This window comes from Branchiostoma lanceolatum, chromosome 6 (genome assembly GCF_035083965.1).
Source record: "Branchiostoma lanceolatum isolate klBraLanc5 chromosome 6, klBraLanc5.hap2, whole genome shotgun sequence".
In the NCBI taxonomy this organism is placed as follows: domain Eukaryota; kingdom Metazoa; phylum Chordata; class Leptocardii; order Amphioxiformes; family Branchiostomatidae; genus Branchiostoma; species Branchiostoma lanceolatum.
This window is the reverse complement of record NC_089727.1, coordinates 15,921,098-15,940,814: the sequence shown is the minus strand read 5'-3', so window position 1 is coordinate 15,940,814 and position 19,717 is coordinate 15,921,098. Positions and strand designations below refer to the sequence as shown.

The 19,717-nt window shown below is 40.1% G+C and overlaps 1 protein-coding gene and 1 long non-coding RNA gene across 3 annotated transcripts in view; one reads left to right on the top strand and one right to left on the bottom strand.

Moving 5' to 3' along the window:
- LOC136436827 (protein SDA1 homolog) overlaps positions 1-19,717 on the bottom strand; it is a 139,789-nt gene that overhangs the window by 38,644 nt on the left and 81,428 nt on the right. For both annotated transcript variants that reach the window (XM_066431177.1, XM_066431178.1), the window contains exons 11-14: positions 17,790-17,891; positions 9,085-9,154; positions 7,599-7,702; positions 538-595 (exon numbers count right to left, since the gene is read on the bottom strand). In XM_066431177.1, the coding sequence (XP_066287274.1) occupies positions 538-595; positions 7,599-7,702; positions 9,085-9,154; positions 17,790-17,891 (334 nt within the window). The remainder of the gene's footprint in view (positions 1-537; positions 596-7,598; positions 7,703-9,084; positions 9,155-17,789; positions 17,892-19,717) is intronic.
- Positions 2,681-4,045, top strand: LOC136436825 (uncharacterized). The gene is made up of 2 exons (XR_010756095.1): positions 2,681-3,236; positions 3,285-4,045. It is a non-coding gene; the product is annotated as an uncharacterized lncRNA (long non-coding RNA).

Sequence of the window (19,717 nt, the reverse complement as noted above, 5' to 3'; positions counted from 1 at the left end):
TCCAATCTATTGAGCAGTGCTAGGAGCAGTTAACTACATAACACAAAATGTTCAAGCTACTGAAGTGGAAGGGATGTAACTCACAGTATACATTTCCGTTTGAAAACCACTCTATGGGGTTATCAGCTTATACTAAACAGATTAAGGTAACTCTGGAACTCATATCAGGCTCAGTTGAAAATAGTTTGCTTTCATTTTGATAGTCTTGAAGACATTATTAAACACCTCAGGGTTCCTCTTATGCTCAGCCTTCACTTTCTTCATGACTGATATGTAATTCCATCAAAACTAAGTTTGATGTCTGACGTCTTTTGCAAGATCTAAGTCCAGCTTTGGGTGGTCACAGAATGCATAAGTGCAGCTTCTAGAAGAATCAGAACGTGACCTCCTAGATTTCTAAGAAAACACATCTCTGACTGTTGTTTTGTGCAAAAGGCACGAACATCCACCATATCGTTGCATCGGACTATCGTCAGTGAACAAATTTCCTCTTAAAGTTGGTTTCCAAGTAAAGAACAGGAGGGCTTATGCACATACCTCTCTGGTGGGGCTGCATAAACCGTTGTAGGAAGGGATAGAAGTTGAAGAGAACCAGCTGCAAAAGAAAAGGGGAAAACATTTTATGTAACAGTAACCAAATCTCTGAGCTAAGTGTTGGACTTTGGTGACACAGCAGCAAAGGGTCCAACACAACAGTTGCTATGATAGGCACCAACAAATATTACATGATTGCCAAGTTGTTAGTTAGTTTAGTTAAAATCCTCCCACACCATAAGGTGTATAGGGCGGTGCCCATCCCCGTTTCATAGCCCCGGGCACACTGTGGTGCAATCACTGCAGCAGGGGGCTAGTCCACTGGCAGTGGAGTGTGTTTAACTTCCATACTGTTTCATAAGTACATGTATATACCATTTTTATAAAGTCTTTGGTATATCTCAATGTGCCTCTTGTCCAGAGGTGTCCTACCCGGAAGTTGAACTCGGGCCTTCTGGTTCCAAGTAATCAGAACCAGATGTGGTAAGTAACAGAAGCGCAGACCACTACACCACAGGGACACCCATTGCCAAGTTGTGGCTTAACAAAAACAGTTTGTAATAACAAATCTTACAACATTCATATCACAAAACGCAACTTATCACAGTCGTAGGTAATCCATGTATTGGCAACGTTATGGCCTGCTCAATTATGCCATGCAGTTATGTTCAGCCAGACATGAAAGAGAGAACTTCTTTTACAGCTTTACCTACAAGACTGAATGCTACAAACATCCACAAAGGATCAATCTATCATTGAGCAAATCATAACTGAAACTATGTTCCTTTTATCTTTCCACTTTATAGGAATGTACTTTGATGACTATGTTCTGAAAAAGAACTGCATTCAATTTGAATCTATTGCTATCATTTTATCTCTGTGTCTTTGATGATATTTTGGCTAGAGTCAAGCCTGCTGGTAAATTTAATAGAAGGCCAAGGGGACTGAGTGCATTTCTGAGAGAGCTGGCTCATGGTACCATTATCAATCACAATTAAGTCACATTTCAATCCTGGAGATTTCTTGGTAGGTATATGTGGAGAGGTCTAGTGAGGAGGTCTTTGTAAGACACATGCATCACGGTGAGTTTAAGGCTTAGTAGTTGACTCTTTGAACACATAACATACTGTTGTCTGGCATCAAGCGACTGCAGGGTACATGTACATTGCTTAATGTTGGGAGGAAAGTGTTTTCCCCCTTTTGCCAAATGTAATTCTGATATCCTTTTAAAAAGCAACCAAGTCATGGAAACTGTCAACATCTTCTGGCTTCCTGTCAAATTCTCTGAGTTTGGCAAAGAAATTAAAACTGCTTCAATCTGAATCAATGGTAAGGAAATAAAGCATTAGCCAACAGTATATAATCTGGTTGGCACTGGAATGGCATGTGAGGGAAAACAACAGTCTTAAGGTTGAAAATACTGACGGATCTGCTGGTGAATTTTGTGACAGGTGAATAGAAAGTTGCTTTAAGTTTAACTTGCATAATGGGATCAACGGAGGCTTTCAGAGATGGCTGTCAGCAACTGCTGAACACAACAGACATAACAGAACAGTGTCTGCGTCAATCCAGACAACTGGATACCGTGTTGACATCTGCAGGTGCCCCCGTGCTTCTAATTTTTGACTACGGAGCCAGATGCGCTCTAACCCTTGAGAACATATCACCAACCTCCAATGGACTACGGAGATTAACGGATAATGGTGTCATATTCAATCATTTTTGCAATATTACACTGGATTATGAGAGAGGAAGTGCTCCAGGCTTCTGAGACATGCTAGACGACAACAATGTCAGGGACAAGATTCCTGTCGCCAGCACTCTGCATATGAAAGGGGAAAATTTAGGAAAGTCTGGAACTGTTAAATAAGAAACCCTTGGAAGTTGAAAACTTTCTGTAAGTCAGAAGTTTATAGCCATACGACATCTTTTAAAGTAAATTAGATATATTTCTTTTTTAGAGAAAGAGGTCCTTTCTGAGATCATGGCTATAGCTACCAGCAGGAGCCATTGCCAAAAACCAAAATAAACAACATGTCAGTTTTATAGAATGTATTGAAATGTAAAAACAAAAGCAATGTATTACATTTGTGTATTGGTTCTTGCAATGGCTATCTACAGCTTGACTCAATAAGTGACCTTATGAACCATAATACAGTCAAACCTGTATTAGCGGTCACCTTTGCATAGCGGCCACCTGCCCATAGTGGTCACTTTTTGTCGGTCCCTTGGATTTTTCCCATTGACATAAGCATTAAGAATTAGGCTATAGCGGCCACCTGTCCAACGCGGTCGCGGCCAGACGAGTTTCAGTCCCGCGAGTACAGTAACACTGTCGGTAACGGTCACGGCGCGCCGGTAGAAGCCGCATCGCCACCGCACGCCGGGTTCAAAATCTTCATTTTTTCACGTAGTTATCAAATTTATGTGGACTCAACTGGATAGGATGATAATAAAGAAAACCAGAATGTTTTATCTTTGTTAGAAAATCCATGGTTTGACACGAAGTCAGTATAATTTTCTTCACATGGCTTACGTTTGTACATCGTAGCAAAATTGACCATTTCTGTGCATTTCGACTGGACAAATATTACGGCAGCTTTTTGGAAAATACAACTCGCACATGTTGCTGATGCGGTAAGTTCGGGAAATGTTTGAATGCCGGCCCAATATCCGTTTTCCCCGGTGCTCAAAGTCAAAACGTGTTTCACGCGATTTTCAAAATGGCGCTGATAGTCAGCAGCACAAAGGTCAACGGAAGACACCACTGTTTCGGAGGTATAATGCGCTAAATTTATTTTGCTGCAAAGTATCACTGAGGATAATTACTTTACCAAAAGCTTCAAAAAAAATATGAATAACATTAATATGATGTAAAATTCGGGCTATATTGCAATTTTCTGAAAAGAAAAAAGCCATCAAAAGAGCGACCTTCTTCTGAGTACCCTATTAGCATAATGGTAGAAGCTGATAATGACAAGCAGGAAGCGAAACAACAACAGACTAAGGAAAACTATCGCCACGATTTTATGTTTCAAAACGGTCGAAAACGAACAGTAAGTGGCAACTGAGCAACATGTATTTTGGTCTTAACTAACTATGTGGCATTTTGCTGCGAAGGACTGTGTTTCATATGATTAAAACTCGTTGGTGACGCGTGTGCCTGCAGCGAAGCAGTCGCGAAGGATCAAGAGTAGAGTATGGCGATGCTGGTCTGTACAGACATGAAGCCCGAGCAAGCCATGGATTTTGGAGTTGGCAGATACAATAATTCTTTTTTCAAGCCCATAATAGAAGTAAAAGAACAACAATCGACTTTCTAAAATGTGACTTACCTATGCACTGTTTACATGTGTACTGTACGGTGAATAAATGTATCTCAGTGGGTACTGAAAATATGTGTCACTCGTGGTCAATTAATCGACATTTTCTCCATAGCGGCCACCTGTCCTTAGCGGCCAGTTTTGGCCAGTCCCTTGAGTGACCGCTATAGACAGGTTTGACTGTACATCATTTTCAGAATCATTGTCATCATCTTGGTCAATAACAGCAAGACAATCAATCACTGTATACAGTTCAGTGAATTTCAAGATGGCTAAGAAAAGAGACTAAATTTATCTTCATGTCAAAGGTGTGTTTAATGTTGGTGCTAGAGTCTGGCTCTGCGGTCTATCAACAGTGTGCACTAAGTGACACATGAAAGACTTCCTGTTCCCATCCATCAAACCTGTCAAACCAAAATGACTTGACATAAGCCATGTATTGTCATGACCTTCATCTAGTCTGGACAGCGTTCTACTTTAGGCATCTCCTATTATGTTATTACTTATTATGCATCAAATAAATGGTCCTGAGCTCTGTCAAACCTCAATCAACCAACCTATTGAGGTCAGATCAATTGATTTTCTTGGTTCTCAGTAATCTTAAAGTAAGAAGTAAGCATGTTGATTAAGGTTAGACATCCAGGTAGTAAGATACGCCAAAAAAAGTTACTCAAGCTACTGGATAAAATTTTGAAACAGTCAGACGTTTCAGACAGCATCCGCTGTCTTTCGTCGGTGACTGACAAATTTTATCCAGTTGCTTGGGTAACTATTTTTGGCGTAAGAAGTAAGCAAAATGAAAACAGGTGGCTGGGAGGAAAACTTGAATCTTACTACATTCTCCCACTCTGTTACTGCGCATACCAAGGTACAGACTTTCCCCTCTCAGACTGTTTTCATGTTGATTTTTGAGTTCAAAATTGATTTCTTGAATCTGAAAACTTACTAGGTTAAACCAATAAAAGGAAATGGTGTGACCGAAAGAGAATATTTTCTTTAGTACCTATCCATGTGACAGCAATTTCGTGTGCCAAGTCTATCTGTGCTAAGTCAATGCATTGAACTTTTGTATACCCTGTATAACATTACTATCTGCATGCCAAGTCAGTGCGTTGAACTTTAGTATACGATGTATATTATCTGTAGTCACATAGATTGATCAAAGGCTTCATGGACGAGATACAAAGGTAAAAAACAAAATTGGCAAGGGCAATATCTATGTTAAGATGTTGGTTAAGATAAAAGACTTTCTATGAAAGGAAGCATGCTGATAACACTAACAACCTCCACTGTACATCAATAAACAACAGAACAAAGTATCGGCCATGTACTGATTTACTTCAAGAGATTTTGCAGATTATGTACTCAAAGCACATCCGGTAACTATGAATACGTGACCTTTTGTTTCATCAATAATAGATGACGGGACAACAAATAAGGTCTGTTATCGCTCCGATCTTCATATTACTCTCAATTACAGCCTTTCTTTTCGTTCTAAATTTAGAATTTTGACATAATAATATATTTCTTTCATAATAAGAAAACTTGATTTATTAGAAGATTTCAAATTCTTTGGATATCATATCATAAAGACCACCATGCCTACAAGAACTTGCTTCGGGCAATTGCCGATATAGGGATGGGCTTCAATTTTCAGACTAGTGGCAAAACTAGATCAAATGTATGTTGTTTGTTGTTTGTATTGCATACCCAGTAAACCGCCTCCTGGTGCAACACCTGGTCTGTACTGAACAGTACAAGCTGCATATATCTCTGGACAGCAATTAGCAATTGATAAAATTGCTGATAAGTACTTGATTTTTTACACAAAAGGTAAAAACTACGATAACCCAGAATTAACTTGATACAGTACGTGAAATTAGTACAGAATCAACAGCATGTCACAAAAAATGTTGAACCTTGAAATTATAAATTTTGCGCCCTCTAGCAACTTTCTATGGTACTGCAGCGGAACTTCCGGTTTTGATATCTTGTGTTCTTAATCCACTGCATCCATTATATGACTCTCAAACACATGACATATGTAACTGAGAAAGAGATGAATATCGATTGATATCAATTATGCAAATTAATACCTAATTTGTATGATTAATGACAATATTATAATTCCATCGTGGTTAATGATGGGGATTTCATTCTTGCAGCATTTGGAAGTTAAGTTAATGTGAACATTATTAGACATAAATCATACATATAAGAGTCTTATCTATTACATAATTCATGAGGAAATGGTACAATAGCCTTTTTTGCTAAGATAAGACTTTCATACTTTGAACAACAGTATTATTTGGGTAGAAAAGGTGATCAACTGATACAATCTATGCAAATGAGGTCCTTATTTGCATGTGGATCTATGAGTTGTAAAAAACAAAAACACTAACAGAGACCACCGTCGCTATGGCAGAGGTGCATCTAAATAGGGAAAGAGGGGCGCTGCGCCCTCTTGTTTCAGCCCAGCGCCCCCTTGTCGAATTCAGATTTTAGCTGAATATCCAGCATACAGCCTTCACCCAGCAATCGATTCTTCCATAAATACATAGAATTCGCTCCCTCGCCTGTGTGTGCTACCTCTTATTCAATTTTTCTAGAAAAAAACCTGCTATGGCAACGTCTTTTTACGTCGCCAATCTTGTTACTGCTGTCTATCATCAGAAATTCCTTGTTCTTGAAAGCTAAACTATCACACTCAGGTATACAACCACTTTAGTAACAATTCATCATTATGCTCTCCAGAGTACAGTTAGTGCAAGTTCTGCCTGAGGCACATTCATCCAACACCAACTTAGGAAAATACTTTCCAAGCTACAACTGATATATAATAGCTCTGTAGAGAGCTATCATTCTTCATGACAGTCAGTAGACATTACTCAGCATAATGCCTCTAATCTGGTCCATTTGTCTGTGGTGTTTCTTGTCAATTTTTCTCATACATCAAGTTGCTTCCTTCATTTTTTGAACACCAGGATAGCAAATTTTCCACAGTGGGCAATTCATCAAGCTAAAGAACTGTTTGAATCCTTATGCCCACCTATCCTCGGTCTTTAGGAGATAATCAGTGATGATGTATACGGTGTTATTTGAGAGGAATGTACAACCTTGAATGGATAATGCTAACAAAAATGGCTACGTAGATCAGGGGTAATCTGAAATCACTGTGATTCTGCCCAATTAGAGGCAAGATCTATGAGTAGCATAATCCTTGCCTCCACATCTTCAACACTTTAGCTGCAAATTTGGGTGTACTTAATTGGTGCTTGTGGGAAAGGGCAAACCACTGTAAAAGGGGAAATGTTCGCATCGGTTTTATGTTCGCCTTTGCAGTGACCTCTTCTTCGAGAACTTTAAAAAACACAGCGAAACTTTTTGTTCTGTCTTCTGTCTGCCTACCCCCTTGATTCAACCGCAAACTTAAAAAACATTGCAAACACTCCATTATCTGCATATTGCAAAATTAAACCCCAGCAAACAGTTCCGCTTTTACAGTATTCCTTCATTGAAGTAAATTTCTTCTGCACAGTCCTTCAAGCGTCACTACAGAAATATGTATAATGATCACATCTTTTGGCTTTTGGAGAGACTACATGTATGTTGAAGTCTATAGAAATTTTTTTGGTCACATTGATATATTCCAACTGTCCTGACTCTTGGCTTCATCATTAGGATGGCACTTGAAACATTGCTAACTACATCAGAAAAGTCACAAATCAAATCCATGAGTACCTGGTGTAGTCCAATCAGACGAGAGATGAGGTCCATTGTCATCAGTCGGACTTCAAACCTCTCCGTCGACGACTCCAGCTGCTTGAAGAGCTTCTCTGCAAAGTCTGTAGTTGGCAGGATGTAATATGAGATTCAATGTACATGTAACAGCAAAACAAGTACTGCATGAGAACATAACAGTCACGGCTACGGTAATAAGACTCAGTGTTGTGTGAAGGGAAGAAATATGCGAGACTTGGCATCTTATTTCTGAGCTTTTTTGTGAAGTTTAACCTGGTTCCCTTGAAAATAAAATCATGTCAAGGAATTTAAGCCACTCAATTGAAATCTAAAGAATCATCTAATCAACAATAATGCAAAAATTTTATGCTTGACTTTCAAATTACCAAGAGTAGCACAGAAGGAATGAAAAGATTAGCTAATTATGGAGGAGAAATAGCACTTCTTCTTATATTATCAATCAAATAGATTGAATAATTTTCCTACTTGAGATCAATTAACATTCTTATACATGTGTACTGTTAATATTGTAATAAAGAATGCATATCTAAAATGCTTTGCATTCAATATTGATAACAATGGACTCAACTTGTAATGGGGGCTGCATTTAAAAAATTTTCAAGTACAACTTCCCACCATGCCACGTGGCAGAATTGGAGCCATCTCCTCTTTACCTAAGTGTAGATTTTAATCAGTGACCTTGTAATTTATCATCTGCAGCACCAAAGACCAGCAAAAAGTGTTTTTTTCAGAACAAAATGTACCTTCATCGATTTTGTGACTTCTACATGTAGGTCGTGATAAGCACATCAATCGAAAAACACTCTGAGACCTTGTCTGTAATAAAGTTTATCATCATAATGTGTATAAGCTTCTACCCTACATTACCATCCAATCCAAGTGCCTCTCTATAACACTTAGCACCTTACACTTGTGCTGAATAAAAGCATCAAGGTCATGTAAATAATAATCATCATCATCATCATCTATCGACCCCCGGGGGGACGGGGCAAGGAAATAAACCATGATTCCCAAACTGTTGCTAATGCTACAATCATGCAAACCACAACCTGGCCAGTGAGAGGGCTCATCACATCCATGTGGCAACAAGTATCAGGATCAGGTGGCATTAACACATACAGCTTGGATGAGTTTCTGCACATGTTGGGAGGTTAAGTTCAGGTCAAGCAAAAGTTTCTTCCTCTCACACACTTTCCACAGTGCAGACCTGTGATTGCTGCACCCATCTTTCAGAACGGATGTAAAATGGGGGTCCCGTGTTCAAGGAGGTACCTGGTCAAGCACGTTAAAGGGGAAGGGCTAGCAACCCTTCCCTGTATAAAGATACCTGCTACTAAAACTGCAAGGAAACTTGCTGCCCTATGTGTCACTAAGCACTACAAGGTGAACAACAACATCAACTATACCTGTGATCTCTCTGTTTTATGATAATTCCATTTTGTTTGAAGGTATAAAATAACTTTACCTTGTGGATCATGAAGAAGATGGAGTGCAGAGAAGTTGAAAGGTTCGGCTTTCTTCTTCTTCTTGTGTTTCTGTAAAAAAGATGAGGTTTAAGATGAGGAGGAATTGTTAAGTACCAACATCTCTTCCTTTCTGACACTGCAACACAGTCAGTGAAAGCTATGCTGCCCCGACGGCAGACTAAGCTATGGGACAGAGTGAGTGAGTGAGTGAACACAGTCACCAAAGGAGTTTTGATCATGAAAATGCTACTTACCTCATTCAAGTTGAGGTAAGTAGTTCTAGATACCAGAAACCACGATTCTAAATTGCAAACTTCTGCTTAGTGTACAACTGAGTCATAACACCTAAAAATATTTTGCAGTTATAACACATGTTCCTCAGAAAGGAGTAAGACATCATCAAAATGCTCCATGTACCCCATGGACAATTCAGAAACACTGTTAGTATTTGCAGCCACTTTATGGCACTTTGAAAAAATGGCTTTCGGCTTCAAGCGCGTTAAGATGTAACAAAAAGGCTCTTGAATTGGTTTCCTTCTGGCAAAGAATGGACATGTTGTAAAAGAAATTATCAAAAAGCTAAAAGGATTGTAACTTTGTGATATATAGAGTGACATTAAGTGTTGTTGAAAAGTTAAGCAGCACATTTGTAATCTATTGGTTCTGAGCTTCAACAATGTTATGCTAAACTGGAAGGTCAACTGTTACATGAATACAAAGTCTGGGGGAAGTCTGCGCCAGAGCATACATACCCTGGAAGCCCAGAGTACAGCTGGGGCTTAGTGACTTCCCCCGTAAAGTGAGACCATTTGGCCAATGGACTTACACACCCCTGTCGGCCTGCTGTCTTCGCTTTACCGGGCAAGTCACTAGGGGCTCTGCTATATAATAAACTAGAGTTCGGCGATCCCATACCTTCTGCGAATGGTGTTAACTTGTATGAAAGATGTGTTTGAAAGGTGTGTTATGGATTGCATACTTAATGCAAATTACGTCCTTATTTACCTAATCAGTCGGGTATATATCAATCGGTTTTCCTCTCTATGTCACAGTTTTCAGTTCATATGTCTTGAAGCGCCATTGTGAAAAGCACTGCCCACATGTTGACCCAAATCCTGTCATTGTCCATATGTGTCCTCGTATAAAGGTGTCCTTGTATATAGGTCGTCATCCAAAAAATAGCACATTGAAAGGGAAGTTCAACTTTTCATCATTAAAATCATGTAAAAGAAGGACCTGATTTGCATGGAATGCATTTAATCATGTTAATCATCACTAATCGTTTTTACCTGACCAAAACAATCAAGATCCACCGAACCCTGCTTGAGTTATCCTCCTCCAAAACTTAGATGAAAAATGGCCACTGTAGTATCGTAGGAACCCCCAAGAAGACCCATCTTCAAACTTGACCTTCGTTTTCCCGAAACCCAACAACCTTCTAAATTTCATCACAATCCATTTAATTTCTCTCGAGTTATGCCATCAACAAACAAAACGACAAACACAAAAGGTCCACTGCAGCATCAAAGGAACCCCCCAGAGGACCCATCTTCGAACTTGACCTTCATTTTTCCAACAGAAACTTACCTACCAAAAATCACCAACATCCATCCATGGCATGAAGAGTTCTATTGCCAACACCATCACTCCACAAATCCCGACTAAAAATATACCCTTCTGCCTACGGCAAAGGCAAGAAGTCCCACTGTACTCTGGGCTTCCAGAGTAATGCATAGTACAGTTTCAAGGAGTAGATATAAAGACTGCCATATTCAAGTTTTCTTCTCAGCCCTCTCATGTTGTCCTCCTGCTAAATGTTTTACTTAAAAATGTCCACTACTAGAAGTAAGGAAATAAATTTGTGCTGCCTACAAAGTGTAGTGGTCCTTTCAACACACTGACATATGGACAGGCTGGGTCGTTGACAAGACACCGACCTTTCAAATGCTCCCTTTCCTCAATAACCTCCTTGCTTTCCTAAGACCCCGTTCACACTCATTTTTTTCAATCGCGATTGAAGTATAATCGCGATTGAATCGATCCGATCGCGATTGATTTTTTCAGTGTGAACGCTCCCAATCGCGATTGGAACGATCCAAAACGATCCAATCGCGATTGGATTGTAACTACCTCCGGAGGTAGTTTGATTGGATTAATCGCGATCGGATCCAATCCAATCCTATCAAATTTTGAGTGTGAACGCAACTACGATTCATTCCATCGCGATCCGCGGGGATTTCGGCCGGTTCAAGGCTAGGGTCGCCAACTTATCACATAAGTAATGTACCAAGTACAATGTTTTCCCACCAATCGTCGCTTCATTCACGCTCCAAGATTGTCCTGTCTACAGCACTTGTCGCGTTCATTACCCGTACTACAGCGAGGTCAATATACAAAAGCCTTCGTCGTTCACGCCTTCTCGCGATCATAGCCCGCCGATTGCGTTCCCTTCCACGGCTACAGAACAGAACTCCAGAGATACAAAATCATCAAGAGTTTGGGGACTCCCGCCATTTTGTAGCAAGCGACGCCGAACCTTTGACCTCGTGCTTCAATCGCGATCGGATCACGGCGTACTTTAATCCACTTGGCGAAAAGCAGTGTGAACGCAAAAGTTTCTTTGCGTTCAATCGCGATCGGATCGAACAATCGCGATTATACTTCAATCGCGATTGAAAAAAATGAGTGTGAACGGGGTCTAAGACTGTGATTAATAAACAAATAACGAGATTAATGCACGTAATATCCAGAACAGAGGCAGCATACTAAATCACTAATCTCTTCCTGACAGCTCGTTTGACCCCTTACTACATGTCACCAGTAGCTGTTGGATTTAGTGAAGTTGAGAAATGTGCCACTGCCAATTTCTAGCCTGGCAAATCCATCAGGGGATGAAACTAGCGTGCAAACAAATGTAATATGGCATACACTAACAGATCATGTGGACAGTAGCCCAACTAAAGTAAAGGAAGAATGTACTGTTCACGTATTTCATGACATTAAATGAATCATGGCATCCCTAAGTCTTAAACCTCTGAGGCAAAGTTAAGTTCATCCTCTTTTTTTTAAAGCTTGATACAATGTTCACAAGACAAATGTTACTGCAACAATGTCTTCTGCCTTTGTAACTGGAACAGGCTTTGCAGGCTGACACAAAAATGAGAAGTATTTTTTCCAAGTTGTCATTTATCTCTACCATTGTCGGGCAAGAAAATGCACCAAAATAGAAGTGATGCTTGATGTTTTATCTAACCTGTTATGGTAAAGGCTGTGATAAAATAATAATTCAACCAGCAACTAGACACTGTACACCATTTTCAAGATAATATGGTGACACTGAAAAATCATATCAACTTGAAAGAACATGTAACGTTGGGTAACATAAATTCGGGATTTTTCCGATAATGATTGACTGAAATCAATCTAGCAGAACAATAAACCATCCTTTTTTCTATTACTCTGTCAGTATCATGTACTACCTTTGCACTAATCATATATACGGTAGATTTTGTCTCTAGTCGTGCTGACACCAGAATATTTCAACTTGAAACTACCGTCCGCCGCACGCACAATGACGGTGTTGTCGGACAGGGGTGAACATTAATTCGGGAGAGAAGATTCGTCTTGAATATCTTACCGCTAATTACATTTTATACAGCAGCTATTCGTTCCATCCTTGGCTTGAGGAAAGTGCTATGGATATAGACGTGTCCAAGTAAAAAAAACAACGAAAAAACGGCCGTACCGCACACATCAGGCCTACGGAACAACCCGTGTGTTGAGTCGGTAGCTATAGAACGTCAAAGTCGACATCCACCGTCATGGCAACGTGTACATTATTCATGGGAAGTTAGCCGGATGCCGTAGCATTGATAATACTACTATGTCCATGTATTCCTTGTTTTGTTAGGAGCAAACTTTGAGGAAAATATCGTCCTCAGTTCACAATCACACGCAACATTTAGACAAAAAAGTGTTCCTCACAAACCTTTGTCGTCTGCTTGACAACAGGATTCTGGGTAATGATATGGCGGCGGGAAAATACAAGTGCCGTAGGTTGTAGCAACAAAGAGGGGTTTTGATGATTGATCACACTTAGAGTCCAATTGCAGGTCAGCAATTTTAAGAAAATAAGTTGTCTTGTAAATGATTGTGTTTAACAGGAAACGGATGTGACATTTGTCTTATAAACCAGCCGACAACGATGTATTGTGATTCTCCCACGAAGCCCTCAGACTGTTCCAATAAGGGACGAAGACTTTTTGTCCTCGTCGCCTTCTAATGCATGCTTATCAAAGCTTTTCAGACAGTGTTCTGAATACGTTAGTCTGTCAAGTTTGCATTTCTAGTGGTATTACTGATGTTGCATCTAGCACATATCCCTAAATACCCCGTTTTCGAAAAATCCCGAATTTAAGTACCCCACGAAATTATGTTACCCAACGTTAACTGAGAAATGTTTTTGCTAGCTTGCATGTTGGTATTCCTGGTTGCAATGTGGAAATTTCAAAGTTTCAAAGGTATCAGATGTACATTGTCAAAAATAAACATTGCAAGACATTCAGCTTTCTCCAAACTTGACAATAACCACACCGACAAGGATACATTGTACAGTAAGCACTAGTCTGTCTCCCCTATATGCCAGACATGCTAATAGATGCTGAAGAGTTATCCTGGACAGGACATACAAAAGTACCTCTGGACCAGGTGTGTATCTGGTCATCATCAAGACAATTCACATTGAAGTTCATATCTACACAACAAAATAGCTATGTTATTTGATAGTCATCAGTTTTTGTTACTGTAAAATTGATGACTTGCTGCAGCACTGCATGCATCTTTTGTCTGTAATCCCATGGAGATGTGTTGGCTTATGTCAGGATCAAAACAGTCAATTGTCTATTGTCTATGTTAGGAATTAATATGACACCGTTACTCCATGTACAACTCTGCTGAATGTGTGTGTTGTAAGGCATTTTTGTTTCTCTTTTACTGGCAACTGGAGCAATATTTTACACGCATAACTGAGCACAACATGACTAAAGGTAACTTTCCACATCGGTGTAGGCATCCATCAGGTAGCGGAAGCACTTCAGTTGGGCAGGGCCAGCGTTGTAAAGAACCGTGTCTTAAGTGGCTCAGTAGTCTAATCCTCCATGTTCCTACTAATGGCAGTGATGAAGCCAATGCTAGGGTTTCAAATCTCATGTCCTGAGCCTTTTGCACACTTGATACTATCACTTTTCAGTACAAGAACATGTCACAAATACAGAGCTTGTCTCAAACCCCTTTAACCCAAGAGGCTGTGACTGCTGAGTGCCCAAAGATATGGCAGATCATTCAACGAATTTCATAAAAAAGGAAGAATTCTCTTAATGTACCATGTGTTTTGTTGTCTTTTGAATCATACTTTTACATCTGTATCTATATAGCCGGTATAACCGCCATTCGGCATAACACACCTGTCCAGCTTCACGTAACACACCAGCTTCTTACATCATATTCCAATTCTGAAATCAAGGGTAATACACATCCAGTTTCGGTTTCTGACTACAGTCACTTAGCGATCGCAGTTTAGTGCAAAGGGTGCCGAAGGTTTTCCTCTTGATGCAAAGACTGATTGAAATGTGTTCCACACATGGATACCATGAGGGCAGTCTGTAAGACAACGTGGAGCAATCAGTAGGGTTAATAGAGGGTGGAAAACGTAGGTCAGGGATTAACAAAGCTACAGAAGGACTCAATTGATTGATGAAGGTGAACCGTTGGGCTTCTGTGGTACTAAGCTAAGAGGAAGAAAGTGGGAACAACCGGATGCTGGTGTGAAGGATTGATTAGCAAATCCCTAAAGGAGTTTTCCCTGTCAGCATTGGAGGCTTTCTCCCTTTGAAGTAACTTTCAGAGATTTGCCCTTCAAAGTCAAGAAACTGCGCCATCTTCTCAGACCAACCGCTGAAGGGTACAACAAGGGCAGGGCAATGAGGATCTACACTGACCCACATCCGCTTCTTGCAGGAGTCTGAAGTTGCACATGTAAGATAACTCATATCGCTGTAAGTCACACTCACTATTAATATCTACTAACACAGTTCCACCCACCAGGGTACAAAATTCCGCCACCCCGAAAAGATATGTAAGAAAACAGATCTCCAACCCAACGTCCCTCGGTATAATGCACTCCTGCATGTATATCTAAACTGTGCATACCTGGGGGGTACTGCACTTAGAGATCTCTCAAACCCACTGTTTTTCAAAGTGGTGGATTTATGTAACGTTGGGTAACCTAAATTCGTGGGGTACTTAAAGTCGGGATTTTTCGAAAACGGGGTATTTAGGGATATGTGCTAGATGCAACATCAGTAATACCGCTAGAAATGCAAACTTGACAGACGAACGCATTCAGAACACTGTCTGAAAAGCTTCGATGACCATGCATTAGAAGTTGGCGACGTCAAAACCTCTCCGTCCCTTATTGACAGAGTCTGGGGGCTTCGTGGGAGACTCACACTGCACGGTTGTTCGCTGGTTTATAAGACAAATGTCACATCTCCTGCCTGCTAAACACAATTATTTACAAGACAACTAATTAGAATCTCTTTTGCTAACCTACAACTGGACTCTAAGTGTGATCAATCATCAAAACTCCTCTCTGTTGCTACAACCTACGGCACGTGTATTTTCCCGCCGCCATATTGTTAACCAGAATCCTGTTGTCAAGCAGACGGCAAAGGTTTGTGAGGAACACTTTTTTGTCTAAATGCTGCGTGTGATAGTGGACTGAGGAAGATATTTTCCTCAAAGTTTGCTCCTAACACAACAAGGAACACATGGACATAGTAGTATTACCATTGCTACGGCATCCAGCTAACTTACCATGAATAATGTAACGTTACACGTTGCCCGATGATGACGATGGGCCGACTTTGAGTGAAGTTCTACCGACTCAACACACGGGTTGTTCCCGAACTGGCCTGATGTGTGCGGTACGGCCGTTTTTTCGTGTATTTTTTTTACTTGGACACGTCTATATCCATAGCACTCTCCTCAAGCCAAGGATGGAACGAATAGCTGCTGTATAAAATGTGATTAGCGGTAAGATATTCAAGACGAATCTTCTCTCCCGAATTAATGTGCCCCCCTGTCCGACAACACTGTCATTGTGCGTGCGGCGGACGGTAGTTTCAAGTTGAAATATTATGGTGTCAGCACGACTAGAGACAAAATCTACCATATATATGATTAGTGCAAAGATAGTACATGATACTGACAGAATTATAGAAAAAAAGGATGGTTTATTGTTCTGCTAGATTGATTTCAGTCAACCATTATCGGAAAAATCCCGAATTTAGGTTACCCAACGTTAGCCCGGTGGATTAATGTTAATGAGGTTAATAGACGTAATTTCAGCCTCCTACAAGAAGTGGAAATCTTTCAAACACAGTTTTCTTACAGTGGCAGATATGTGTAACCCAGAAGATAAATGTCAATGAAGGTTACAGTTTCAAATGAAAGTTGGTATGCAAAAATCTAGACAAAGGCAACAACCTTCTTCTGAATATATCAGGTGCAAAGGATGATACAATTGTGGAGTCGTGCAAACTAATTGCTTGAGTACTGAGTGGGCTTGAGTGGAGAGTGGGCGTGGTGACAGTTACTGTGTAGGAGTAGAAAATTACTGTGATTGATAATTGGAACTTGAGAAAGGACAATGAAGAGTGTGGATGTGCATGCAATATGTGCAGCGAAAGGTTACTGCAGACATTAAGATGTTTGCAGCACAGTGTTAGCTCTTCTAAGTGTGACCCAGGTTCAAGTCTCAGTTTAAAGCAGAATGTATGTGCCTTTTGGAGCAGAGCCCGAAGGACTAGTCTAAATGTCAGCTTTCACCTGGCGCTACATATCCAGCAGAGCTAATACAACTTCAAGGAATGAAAATCCCCACTGGACCTCAGGAAGAATATTAACTGTTCTTATGAAATGATGGATTATCCAGTAGGTGAAAAAAGGACTAGTTAAGGCCACATCAATTCAATTTGTTGCTTCTCAGCCATTTTTATGTGAAATTTTAGCAAGACTACTTCATGGATACAGTGGGCTGACAGAAATACCTTGCATCTGACTCTGTTCACTCCTTGCAACTGTGTGCATTTGTTTGTTTGTTTGTTCGTTCAGACCCCTGTAGTGCCTAGTGGCACATAGGGCAGCAAGTTTCCTGGCTGTTCCTGTAGCAGGGTACATTTTTACAGGGAGGGGTAACGCTATCTCTTCCCCTTTAACCTCTACAGGGCACTTCCTCAAAGATGGGACACCCTTTTACGTCCCTTCTGGAAGATGGGTGCAGCCCTAACCGAGATGCCCCTCCCAGTTACCAACTTATTGGAACCAAGAGCTCAACTGTGATGCTGCTACCAGTTGAGCAACAGTGATATCCCCAAAACTGTGTGACCAAGGAACAAACTTTCCCCTCAGACTTTGTTTTCATGTTGACATTCCAATCTACATGTAGCAGTATTTTGTTTAAATCAAAGAACCAAGAAATCAAGATGGTGTGGCCTAAGTTTAAAATTTGTACACTCTATCAATCAAAATTGGATACGTTTTAACAGTATACCCAGTGGTTTGATTAGTGCATCAATCATAAGTATTACAGCACAGATGCTTGAAAAGTTCTTGGGATGCTACAAAATAAATTCTCCGTTCTTACCTTCAAGGCTTTCAAAGCCTTATCTAGTTTCTTCTGTCTCTTCCTGGTCTTGTGAGCGACTGTGTGTCTCAGCATCAAGTCCTTCACCTTTGGTTCCTCCTCCTGTTGTTAGAAAAGTAACAGATGATTATGAATCAATACTCCCAGTAATAATACCTTCCTCTGCCTGTGTTCTGGGCATTGTTTGACCAACAGGTAAGAATCTCAAGAGGACAGTACATGGTACCCATCACTATGGAAAAGATTTAGTATGTATTTGCCTGACAGGGGATGCTAAGCCGGCAGCCCCATGTATGAGGGAGCTTATGGCTGTTACAGTATCATCCAAGTTTGCCATCCTTTGCCACAGACTGTATGTTTAGCAGCAAAATTCAGTCTTTGCAGCAAAAGATATCATCTTGTGATGAATTACAGGGGGTCGTGTTGCAAATGTAGGATTACACAGATCACATCTTGTCCTATACTTGCTGATGTATGAAGGCTAAATATGCCACAAAGTTGCATCAGGAAAAAATGAAGCCAATAAAGCTTTGGACCTAAATGCTAGATTTAGCTGGAAATTTCAGTTTTCCTGACTGACTTTGCCATTACTGACCTCCTCATCAACAAGTTTGTTCAGATTGCAGATTCCTTTAAACAAGTTTAAACTGGAAGAGAGTCATGGTCTGTAAAAAATACAATCTAGACTAGTTTGTCTGTCATTGTAAAATATAGTCTCCAAAATGAGATGGTTGCCATGAAGACAGGTTATACATTTTTCCACCCGGTCAGATGTTGAAGAACTGATAAGAATGTTTCCAGAAAGTCAACATTATACTTGGTCAACTGGGATGGCTTTACGCAATACAGCCGCACCAATTTAATTTCTTGTTGTTTTTTTCCGAAAAAATATGGAGCAACAGGGCGGGGAAAAAATTTGGCAAAAACATAAAGAATAAATATGATTATTCAAGTTTCAGCTTAACAAAAGCAAAACACTCTATGGCAGATATCCAACTCATCCCAGTACTCCCATTGTACAGTAGATGCACCTGTTTGTTGAAAATGATTTAAAGTACAGTTTTCATATTATGTTCTTCTGTCATTCATTAAAAAAACATAAATGTTGAATATGAAAACATTGGCAGACAAAAACTGAAGAAAGGCATGATTTAGGTCATTTTGCTTTACTGGAAAATTGTTGAATTGCTTTCAGCTGCTTTATACTGAGTAACAATTTCCTGACTGGGAGGTGCGGTGAATTTTTTTGTTTGGGGGGGTGGGATTTGGGAGAAATAGAAGAGACGAATCGGAGAACCAACAAATTAAATTGGTGTGGCCTAAGTATAAAATTCCCCTTATGCCTCTAAAATCCTTAAATGCGTGGAGATTTTTGTCTACCTGGTAACTGCATGTAACACAACAACGGAAGCTTAGGGGTCAAAACTCTTCTAAGCTTTAGTATTTTGTAAACCTCAAAGGAAATTACGTGATATTGTTACACTCTGAATGTCAATGGGTTTACTAGTTTATGTTTTACTCCCTTTAAAGAACTGTTCGGTAGATATGAGACCTTTCAAGAAAGATGGGTATCAAAGATTTTACAAGACGTAGCAACAAGAATCCATTGTAATATCTTGACATTTCCAAAAGTACACCCAGAGGATGGCATCTTTGAAGGTTTTTATCCACGCTATACTTGCTGCATATGTTTAACATTAGCTTTTAATGCAAGGTTGAATAAAGGTTACATAAAAAAGACCTTCCGGTGTAAAAGGAAAGGTTCATGTTCACAGTGACATTAATCACAGACATTGAATACATAGAAAAGATGATAAATTGTACATTTATACCCACGCGGGCCTGGAACAACAAGATACTGTGCCACAGCACTTCAGAAAAGCCGGCGTAGGGTCTCAGAGCGTTCATGCTACAGCAACTGAAACCTT